Below are 11,337 nucleotides of genomic sequence, written 5' to 3' on the forward strand. Positions count from 1 at the left end.
TTTTCCAGAAAAACTTAATTTTACGTTTTCACGGGAAAATTCGATTTTGAGGTTTTGGGGAAATACTCGATTTTGATTTTTTGGCGGGAAAACTCGATTTCGAAGTTTTGACGAAAAACTCGATTTTGCGTTTTTGGAAGGAAAACTCGATTTTGTTGTTTTAGTTGAAAACTCGATTTTGCGGTTTCGACGGAAAATTTCGTTGTTCAGTTTTTGGCGAGAAAACTCGACTTTAAGTTTTTTTTGATGAAAAACATTATTAAATATTGTATAATAGTTGTGTGAATCAAAATAAAAAGGTTAGAATTTAAACCCTGGTCCTATTAGGGCCAACCCTATTTGAACCCTGTTTAAAAAATGAGGGTTAGGGTTACAAATGGGTTTGCAGGGTTAGGGCTAACCCTGTTAGGTTGAGCCCATATTAACATCCCTAGTCATATAGGAAGCTTATCATAAGTTTATAGAAATTAGAGACATGAACATTTCACTTGATAGGGTTTGCTACAACGTCGCATTTGATGCTTTGATTAAGCTTCACAAAGTCAAGGAAACTATAGAATTGTTGCTAGAGCCTAGGGATGAAGGGATGAAATAGTAGCTCCTGACTTTAACAGGTGGTTGCTATCTACAAGGTAGATGTGACCAAGCCCTTGATTTGACTATTGAAATGGAATAAAAATGTAAGACAAGTGATATTGTTACATACGACGTACTTCCCGGTGGATTAGCTAGGAATGGTTACGCAGAAAATGCTTCAAAATCCCAAAAGCAATGGAAGATCGACATGTAAAAGCCCACTCGTTACACACAACATGGTCACTGAAGACTGAAGAGACGGTCTACAGTACACCATGCTATATTACAGATCAAGAGATTCGAATCTCAACAATAATCTATGAAAAGCTCAGGTGACGATGTGGAGACACGGTTAGTTATAGGTACGTACACAGTATACTGAAAACAGAGTCCTCTGTTCATCAGTTGACAAGAAAATTTAAGATCTGCATGAGTGTAATGAGGATTTGTGCTCAATGTTCATGTAAATACACTTATTCATACAGTGATACAAGTATCATCAGTGCTTCACTTCTTAAGAACGAAACAGGTAGAGCCAGAGAGAGAAAAATACAAAAACAGAACCGCAGCTTTGCTATGCTTGAGAACAGAGGAGCCGCCATAAAGGTAGAAACTTTGTTTATAAGTTATCACAAAAAAATCTGGTTCTATGCATTAAAATATTGATACAGAGGATACAATTACGTAAAATATTCTATCAAACATTTAAATAATTATTAATAGACAAGAATCAAAAGATAGATAAACAATGATCCTCTGTTTCAGTAACTCAAAATAATCCAATGAAATAAAAGCTAAAGAACGAACTACTACAACTCATCAAACAGCTTGAGACCATCATTATCACGATCCTCACAATGCTTCACAAACGGAAGAACCTTCCCCGAGTCAGTTCCCCAATCAGCATCACACCCATGAGACGGTGAAGTAAGATGACAAGGCTCAATCGAAGTAGACCGAACACACGGCGGATCAGGAACCGAAGCATCCCTCGGCTGATACAGCAACCAAGGCTTTAACCCTCCGAGACTATGAGCAACGTATCCAAAAGTGGACCTCGCGCTCGTGACAACGTTATCAGTTAAACTCAGAAGATACATCTCCGTTAAAGCCTTTTGGTCGTGAATCTTCTTGTCTGTTTGTTGATACCTCTCTCCACTTGGCTGATAAACTTTGATGACCTCTCCTCTCGAACTATCTTTGTTCGAAAACATGTTCCTCAAACGATCAGAGTACTCTGGATACAGAGACGTGACAAGAACCGCTTTAACTTTCTGACTTTGAGTTACATTAACCTCTTGTGTAACCACTACTTGAGGTAGTAGCTTCTCTCTTTGCGTACAGGACAAGACCTGGTCCATGACGTTTTGTAAATACCCCGCGCCGCCGCTGAAGACACGTATCTGAATCCCGAGCCTCTCGTCAGCTCTAGCTAAGTGCGCCTTGTAGTAACTTGTGATCATACCCCAAACTTCATTCGTCGGGTGGTAAATATACTTAGCCAAGATATGAAACACTGCTTCTTTCCGCGGGAAGAGCTTCACCAGTTCTGTCTGAAAAGCTGGATTAAACCATAGAGATGGGACAAAGTAGACGTTGGCCTTAACAATCAACCAAGGGACTTTATCGATCAGTGTTTGGTCTTTCGGACAGAAGAACATCTTGTCTTCATCCCTTGAATCGTGTAGGATATGAAGATAGAGATGCGGCGGGGTGGAGTTCGCGGTAATGGCGTGATTGTTTAACATCGTTCCGTAACAACGAGAGTATCCCTTATTGTATCCATCGATCTGCCTCGTCAAGGGGAAGTCACGTGGGAGCAACCACGAAGTACCTGGAAACGGCTCGCAGAAGAGGTCGCTAATGTCTTTGCTTTGATCAACGAGAACGACTCTCTCTGTTAATAGCGCGTAGAGGAAGACGGATGCTAGAGTTAGTATTCTGTTTCCGAGACCGTAGACCGCGACCCACACGATGTATTTGCATTCACCTACGGTTTTGTTTGCGTAGTTCTTGTCGTTATGACCAATAAGATTCTTTGTTGCTTCTTTGTAAGCTTGTGTCCCAGGACCGCAACGCTTGTGGAGCTTCTCGTAGCTTCTTAGCTTGGAGATGAGATACTCGGAAGGCTTGTATGGAGATGGCTTGCGGTACAAGGATGATTTATAGTACCTACTCACGCAAGAGCGTTCGTCGAAATCCGATGTTAATAGCCCTCCTAACAACTTATCCTGAGGTGTTTTGGATTCTTTTGAACCTATTAATCACAAGAAAAATTAAAATAAATATAAGTTCAAGAAAAAAACATATTCAAAAGATTAAATTGTCTTCTTGTGTGTTTACCGTTGATTGTAGCGTAAAGAAGTTGGTCGTTGAAGTTGTTTGGGGGTGATAGTAAGAATATAGAACCAATGAGTACGCTGGTAAAGATGAATGTTATCATAAACTTCATCTTCAACCCCAAAGTTTTGAGAACATCGCTGGAGATCTGAAACAGGTGATACATTGTTGACTTTACTTTGATCAGTTATGGTCAGAGATGCTTCAAAAGGAGTTATATATATATATATGTGTGTGTGTGTGTGTGTGTGTGTATATCTTACGTCTACAACTCTTATTAGTGATCCAAAGTGGACGAAGCATGATATTTATTAATAAAAGTTTGAATATTCTAATGTGTCATTGTTATGTTGTGCCCATCAACAAACCCCGAACGTGACTCAAGTTTTGTTTAATGCATATAAAGTCTTCTTATTCGATCTATACGAATCATCAAGTTGTATAGTGGATTTAACAAACAAGGAAATGGCCAATGAGAGAATTGTTTTGAATAATCAACAAGAGCTGTAATTTATTTCAAAAACTTGGAATCTATACAATACATCACATGTCATGTATTATTATGTGATCTTTGATCTTTTCTGTAATCATGAATTATTGTTGAATTGACAAATCATATTCATTTACTTATTCAACTAATAATAATCTTTGGCTCAGATGCGCAAGTTCGCGTTGTTGACTGAGAGAATATAAAAAGTAAACAAACTTGATAGGCCAAAAACGAGTTTCGAAGAATTGCCTAACTTGAGCCTTCACATATCAATTCAATAGACCATGGTTTTTCTTAATGCTTTTACCATTTGACAACTAGTATTAGAAAAGAGATCCCTATTTTAAAATGATGACTTTTATATAGTATTTCTAGAGAAAACTTACCGCAACTACCGTAAAATAAAATAAAATTTATTACACATGAATTTTTAATTTGTGATGAAATCTTAATGCATGTACCATGCAAAACTTATATATTGGTTTTTTAGTAGATTTCGTTCTCTGAAAACAAACTACTCCTAAAACCAAAATAAATAAATAATTAACGACCTCAGCAGAGTCGTTACTCTGTAACCAACGGTTTGAAACAGAAAATCTGAAGCAGTCAATATAAAACAATTGTTGACACTGGGCCTTTAACAACTGGGCCCAAAATTAATAGGTACAAGCCTAGCCCTTCGTGCCATTTAACCAATCGAAATCAACAATTAAACCAGCCTCAAAACTAAGGTTTTCACTTCACCTAATAGATTATCACTTTTAAAAGGTAAAACATATTTCAATAAGTGAATAAAATTTTAATATTTAGACATCTAAACTAAGATATCACTTTTAATTCATATTTCATGCAGACTTTTATTAAAATAGATTTTTACTTTTTCTTAACTGATATTGTTTAAACGTATGTTTTAGGTATAAAGACAGTAATTATATATTGAATGTGAGATTAAATATGAACAGAGAACAAAAGGTATAAACGTTTAAATATTTCATAACGTACGTACCTTTATGAATTGATCATATGTTGTTGGTTGAATTGATCTTTGATAATATGTCCGTTCTCCATCATATGAACCAGATGATTGTTTGGAATCCATAGTGTTCATCAAACAACAAACAAATAGAAAAGGAATTTGTTCAAAAAGAAAATGTATTTTTTATTGAAAACACAAATAACTTAATAAACAATGATGAAGATAGTAAATCATGTGTTTAGTAAAAAACACTATTTAAAAAAACAAGAAAAACCAAGACAAAAGAAAAGAACAGAATACCAATAACAAAAAAGAACAAAGAGGTGAGTAAACAAAAGAGCAGAGAATTTTTTTTTGAAAAAATTTGGAAGAGCAGGAAGTTTTGGCTTAAACAAAGAGAGAGAGAGAGAGAGAGAGAGAGAGAGAGAGAGAGAGAGAGAGATTAAACTGAAACGCTCTTATATACATACACACGTATTAAGATTGATGTTAATTAGATCTCAATATGCTGTCGAAAAAAGAAAAAGATCTCAATTTGCTAAAACATGTTACTATATTTTAATAACGTCGATTAACAACAAGTAAGGTAATATTGACTATTTTCTAGGACCAATGTAATATGCCTATTTCCATATTTTTGTTAATATATATATACACACTATAATATGAATCAATATTCACTAATTAATATACCAATTGATTTCTATGGAATTGGAATCAAAATGTAGATTTAATGTTGTGACTGTTGACTATTTTTATAATGACTTTTCCGTATTTTTAGTAAATACAAAAATATCCACGCAATGCATGCAAGAAATTTAGTTATGAAGGGTCAGAAAGGGATATGTTGTTACTTGTTATAGAAAGCTACGCTTAAATTAATCGCGTCAAATAAGCGTTTACTCTATATCAAATATCAGTCAATTAGGGGGATGTATTCAACCGAGAATTTCAGGTGATTTGTATTAAAATGAAAAATCCACTGTTATTGAAACATGAATTTTAAAAACTCATTTAAAATTCACTGTTATTGAATTTGACATTTCTTAAAGTACTCTGAAATCCACTGTTATTGAAAATATTTTAAGTTGTGGAGTTTTAAAGTTTTCATGTGATTTTAGGGTGTTTGGGTATGATTTCTTAGTTAAAAAAATTAAAACTCAAATCTCATAGTTTTAAGTGATATTCTAGAGTAGTTTAACAAAAATCACTTAAATCTCTGCAACTTATTAAAATCATCCAAAACCCCATTAAAAATCAAATGTTAAATTGAATACACCCCCCTTAGTCTTTTAAAACCATACAATAAAACAAATAAAATCCCGATGATTCATGGGACTTTCCTATGAGACTCTGATTGTTTCCGCAGAAAGAACATCTTAGTATAATCCCCATGTCATGGAGAATATGAATATGAAGGTGCGATGGGATTGTAATGGAGTTTATAGCATGATTCTTCAACTCTGTTTCCCAGCCCACGCTGTGGCACTCACACCATGTATTTGTTGGGCCTAATTATTAAGCCTAATGGCTCAAATAATATATGGCAAAATGTGAAAATGAAATGGGTCTATGGATTCTTATAAAAAGCTTTGTTGGCTTTAATGAAATGAATTTAACAACATCCCACATTGGTTGGGAGAGTTGATTTTGAGGAGTATATATATGTCTCCATGACATGAGAGGTTAAACAGCTCAGAGGAAGAGAGCTCCCCACGCGCGCCGCCGCCGCCGTCCGGCTGGCTTGGGCTTGGGCTTGGGCTTGGGCTTGGGCCTTGGGCCTTGGGCCTTGGGCCTTGGGCCTTGGTGGAGGGTCTCCGGCCCGATAAGAATATTCTTTTTGGACCAAGTTAAGCTCAACGTTTTGCCATTTAATTCCCGAAAAACGACATGCATTTTATTTTAAACAACACGTAGTTCGTTTAAAAGCAACACGCTGTCTCTCTTCTTGACGATAAGTTTAAACGAGAAAAGATCTTGCGGAGGAAGTTTCGTAACGCCTCGTCTCCGAGATCCATGGCTCGTCTTTTCTTCTTTATAAACTCGTCTCCTCCTTCATTTTTCTTTAAGTTTTTACGCAACAAAAAATCACCAGATCCCTCAACGTAAGTCTAGAGAGTGTTTCGTAGAGTTTATAGTTCGATAGGGCGATCACGAGTGAGACGTGATTCGTCTGCCATGGTTGTATCCTGGGACTCTATATTCGTATAGTCCCGTCTCACTAACGGAGCGAATATTTTGAGTTAAGGAAAGAGATCATATCTCGACTCCATGTCTCTTGGCGAATACGATTTCTTATCGTTCTTGTATTCGTCTTTTACATTCGTTTATTTCCTTAACATCGCTTTTATTCTATCGTTTATGTCAGTCCGGTTTTCCGGCTTTTACAGTATTCGCATAATTCACCATTAGATCTGCTTGCATAATCCTCGTTGCCATTACCAAGATGCTCTTGTACTCTTTTGTAAGCATCTGTTCCTGGACCGGGCGCTTGTGAGTCAATATCAAATAGCTTATGAGAGATGAGATATTGAGAAGCATTGTATGGTGATGGCTTGCCATACAAGGAAGAATGGTTCCTACTTTGATTCAGTTAATATATGTAGGGGCCCATATATGTATGTGTGCTTAGATCTAAGTTGTGATTAAAGTTAACAAAACTTTGCTCTAGAAATCTTGTATTATTGTGACCATCAACGAACTCCAAAATATTTTTAAAATTCACTAATTAATTATTCTGATTACAAATACAAAATAAATTGTTATAAATCAATGATATTATTCGATTTGGAAGATCTTCTTTATCTGTAAATATAAGTTCCAGTCTGTCATAACTCATATCGAAAATGCTTTAAAATGACCAAATAAAAACAACTTAGACAGTGAAGCATCTTCATTTGTAATTGACACCATAGACTATTTAGACTTAACATAGACAAATTGTAAACATAGACAAAATCATTTACATTCTAAATGAAAAGCAAGCCAAGATATATGGTCAGTTTATTTATATATATATATATATATTACAAACTTTCCTCTGTTTTGTTTACTTGTGCATATGATATTGTGATCAGTCGCCTTTACATACAATCAATATTCATAAAAAACTCTCTGTTTCAACTTTCAATAGAATAAGATCTATAACTCATCTTTGGTACCATCAAATAGTTTAACCCCATCATGCCTAGTATCCTCACAATGTCTTACAAAGGGAAAGACTGTAGCCAAGTCAATTCTCTTTTTGTTCTCACATCCATGACTCGGAGAAGTAATGTAACAAGGCTCCATGGATACAGCACGAACACATGGTGGATCAGGAACTCTGCCACTAACTGGCCGATAAAGTAACCATGGCTTCAACCCTCCAAGACTATGAGCAACATATCCAAACGTTGACCCTGCGCTTATGACAATGTTATCAGTTAAACTCAAAAGATAAATCTCGGCGAGAGCCTTTTGGTCGTGTAGCTTCTTGTCTGTTTGCTGAAACCTTTCTCCACTTGGCCGATAAACTTGCACAATGTCTCCTGTAGAAGTTGGTATTTCCCAATACATGTTCTTTAGGTTGTTGGAGTACTCTGGATGCAGAGATGTGACAAGAACCGCGTTAAGTTTCTTGCTTCTTGATGTATTACTGACTTGTGTAGCTAATTCAGGCAACAGTTTCTCTCTTTGTGTGCATGCAACGATCTGGTCCATCAAGTGCTGTAAATAACTAGCTCGTCTGGTGAAAACACGTACTTGGATCCCTAGTGTTTGGTCTGCTCTTGATAAGTAAGCATCGTAGGATCTTGTGACCATACCCCAAACTTGATTCGTGGGGTGAAAAAGATACAGAGCCAAGTGGTAGAAGACGGTTTCTTTCTGCGGGAAGAGCTTCACTAGTTCGGTCTGAAAAGTTGGATTAAACCATAGAGATGGGACAAAGTAGACATTGGCGTTGACAATCAACCAAGGGACTTTATCGATCAACGTTTGATCCTTTGGACAGAAGAACATCTTATCTACATCCCTTGAATCATGTAGGATATGAAGATATAGATGTTGTGGAGTTGAGTTGGCACTAATGGCATGATTATTCAACATTGTTCCGTAACAACGAGAGTACCCCATATTGTAGCCATCAATATGCTTCATCAGTGGAAAGTCATGAGGGAGTAACCATGAAGTACCTGGAAACGGCTCGCAGAAAAGATCACTAATGTCTTTGCTTTGATCAACAAGAACGACTCAAGAGAGCATAGAGGAAAACCGAGGCAAGCGTTAGTATTCTGTTTCCAAGCCCGAAAGCCGCGACCCACACAATGTATCTGCATTCACCAACAGATTTGCTTGCATAGTTATCATCATCATGACCAAGATTCTTTGTTGCTTCCTTGTAAGCTCTTGTTCCTGGACCGCAACGCCTGTGAAGTATCTCATAGCTCCTTAGCTTAGAGATTAGGTATTCAGAAGGCTTGTAAGGCAAAGGCTTGCGATACAAGGAAGACTGATGCCTACTCAAGCAAGAATCCTCATCGAAATCAGCGGTTAAAATCCCTCTTAGTAGTTTATCCTTAGGTTCTTTGGAATCCACTATCACTACAACAACAAAATCGAAATATTTAAGTCCAAAGGAATCATTCTGTATAAGAAATCAAAACGATAAATGACCATATACCGTTGACTATAGTGCCAAGAAGCTGGTGTGTGAAGAAGAGGTCTGAGAATGATACTAACATCACCGACCAGAGTACTAAGCAAGTGAAGACTTCATTGGAGATCTGACATAGTTGATGATACATACTGACATTTCAATGGACTTTTAGTATCAATTGTTATAAATGAGTTATCCAAGAGTTCAAAACTCTTATTGTGAGTTAATTCAAAGAAACGTGTACGTCTATACATATTTTTAATGTTTCTGCTGTGAAAATCGACAAACCGTGAATACAACTTTTTTTTTTGAATGATTACTTCATGTACATGTTACGATAACATGATATGAACTAACAATTTGTTTGGTTGTCAAAAAAAAGGAAACAGTGTACTGTTGATATTTCCACTAGTTATAATCAAATTCAACCGACTCACAAACTGTCTAAATGAGAAAGCAAAGGGAAAACTTTTTAATTCTAGCTTTTAGCAAAAAATAAATAAATAATAATAAATAATTCTAACGAAATTGTAACTACCATGCATGCAATACAATGAAATTGTTGCGTAAGTTATAAATCTTTTTGATAATTGTATAAACATGACACCAAATTTGTTGTTCATCATCAAAACCTAGGGCTGAAGTTAAATTCAACTTAAACTAAAAACACTTTATTATTCTGTTAAATTTTTGTGAAAGTAAAATCAGGTTTTATAATTATCGCAGCAAATTAATAATGATGCAAAAATTGGAAAAAGGGAAATTGTTATAAAAAAAAAAATTTACTCAGATTAACTCTAATCTTTTACTTAATTACTAGTTTAACCTTGTGTAATCAATATAATCTAACACTAGGTAATAATCCGCGCAGCGCGGAATGTGATTATTAGTTTCATTATTTTTTAATAAGGAGACATTAATCTGTTTAATCTGGATATCAGTTCGGTTTTAGCTTGTTTTTAATCACATAACTATAACTATCATTTTAAATTAGTATTTATTTGGTTTGTTCGGTTAAAATGTTTGATGTTTTTGTTTTTTTTCTGTGATAATAAAAAATTATTATTATTTGTTTGTTTTCATGTTATGAATCTTACATAGTTGTGATGTCGAACCAATGGTTTCATATTATAGTTTCTAAACAGATAATAGTTAAAAAAAAGAAAAAAAAATTATTAAGACAAATCATTTTGCTACAGTTTGGTCGATAGTGAAAGAAGCATTAAAAATAATATTTTAACTTCCAAAAAATTAGATATTTCAGTTGTAGTAAATACTTAGTTATAACGTGTTCACCTCAATGTGCACATGTATGCGTATGTAAAAATATATAAAGATGGTTGATAAATATATAAAGATACTGTTAATTAATATTAAATGACTTTTTTTCAAAATAATACATGAAAAATAAAATTATTAAAATAAAATTATTTAAAAACAAAAATATTGTAAAATTTATATAAACTATAATATATAACTTATATATAATTCCTTAAATATATGTATATATATGTGCATATAACGGATCAAATTAGATATTCGTTCCTATAAATATTGATATTTGTGATTTGCTTTTTTTTTACGGATATTGCATTTTACTATTTGATTTGGTTCGTAGAGTAACAGATATCTGGATTTTTCGGTTCGAATCAAAACGAATAACGAATCGAATCAAAATTTATGAATAATTTGTCCAGCTCTATTCGTAGACGGTAAAAATAACGTAAAGAAGAACCAGTCATATGAGTTTTATATTAAAAAAACATAAAGTACATAATGTGAACATATTTATGTAGAGTTTGGCTGAGAAACTCTCTACATGGAACATATGTACATAAAGACAATTAACCCTAATAGTTCTTCTTTACTACAATTTTGCCATTATTCATTTAATTCCTTAGTAAATAAAAAATTAAAACGGTGAAAAATAATTGAAACCCTAGCCATAGTCGACCGGAATAAGAAAAACATTCTGAAAACAAAACCATTGTTTCGTCGAAGATGCTAATTTTTAAAATTGCCGGCAGTTTAATCTTCTTCCTCCGAGTAGTGTCGACTTCGCCAGTGGGAGGGCCTCTTGTTATCTCCGCTGTCAAACACTCCGACGACGAGAACCACCATCTCTTCACCCGTCAATTACGTCTGTCACTCCATGGTTTCGAATCTGTATTTCGTTTTCCTCCGATTAATAAATTTTGTTTTCTGGAATATTGAAATTTCCATGGAGTTTGGATAGCTTTTGATTTGGTGTTAAGTGTTATAGATCAGAATATTTGTTACAACAACGAATCATATGCATCTCATACTTGATTATGC

At 34.8% G+C, this 11,337-nt stretch overlaps 1 protein-coding gene and 1 pseudogene across 1 annotated transcript; both read right to left on the bottom strand.

Moving 5' to 3' along the window:
• Nucleotides 1-1,223: 1,223 nt before the first annotated feature.
• On the bottom strand, nt 1,224-4,513 carry LOC106308291 (fucosyltransferase 6-like). The gene is made up of 3 exons (XM_013745441.1): nt 4,413-4,513; nt 2,920-3,064; nt 1,224-2,833 (listed from the first exon to the last, which is right to left on the bottom strand). The coding sequence occupies exons 1-3, from the start codon at nt 4,503-4,505 to the stop codon at nt 1,386-1,388; spliced, it is 1,686 nt and encodes a 561-aa protein (XP_013600895.1). The 5' UTR covers nt 4,506-4,513; the 3' UTR covers nt 1,224-1,385.
• A 2,973-nt stretch (nt 4,514-7,486) lies between these two features.
• Nucleotides 7,487-9,917, bottom strand: LOC106311028 (annotated as a pseudogene).
• Between the last annotated feature and the right edge of the window lie 1,420 nt (nt 9,918-11,337).

Source organism: Brassica oleracea, chromosome C8 (genome assembly GCF_000695525.1).
Source record: "Brassica oleracea var. oleracea cultivar TO1000 chromosome C8, BOL, whole genome shotgun sequence".
NCBI lineage: Eukaryota > Viridiplantae > Streptophyta > Magnoliopsida > Brassicales > Brassicaceae > Brassica > Brassica oleracea.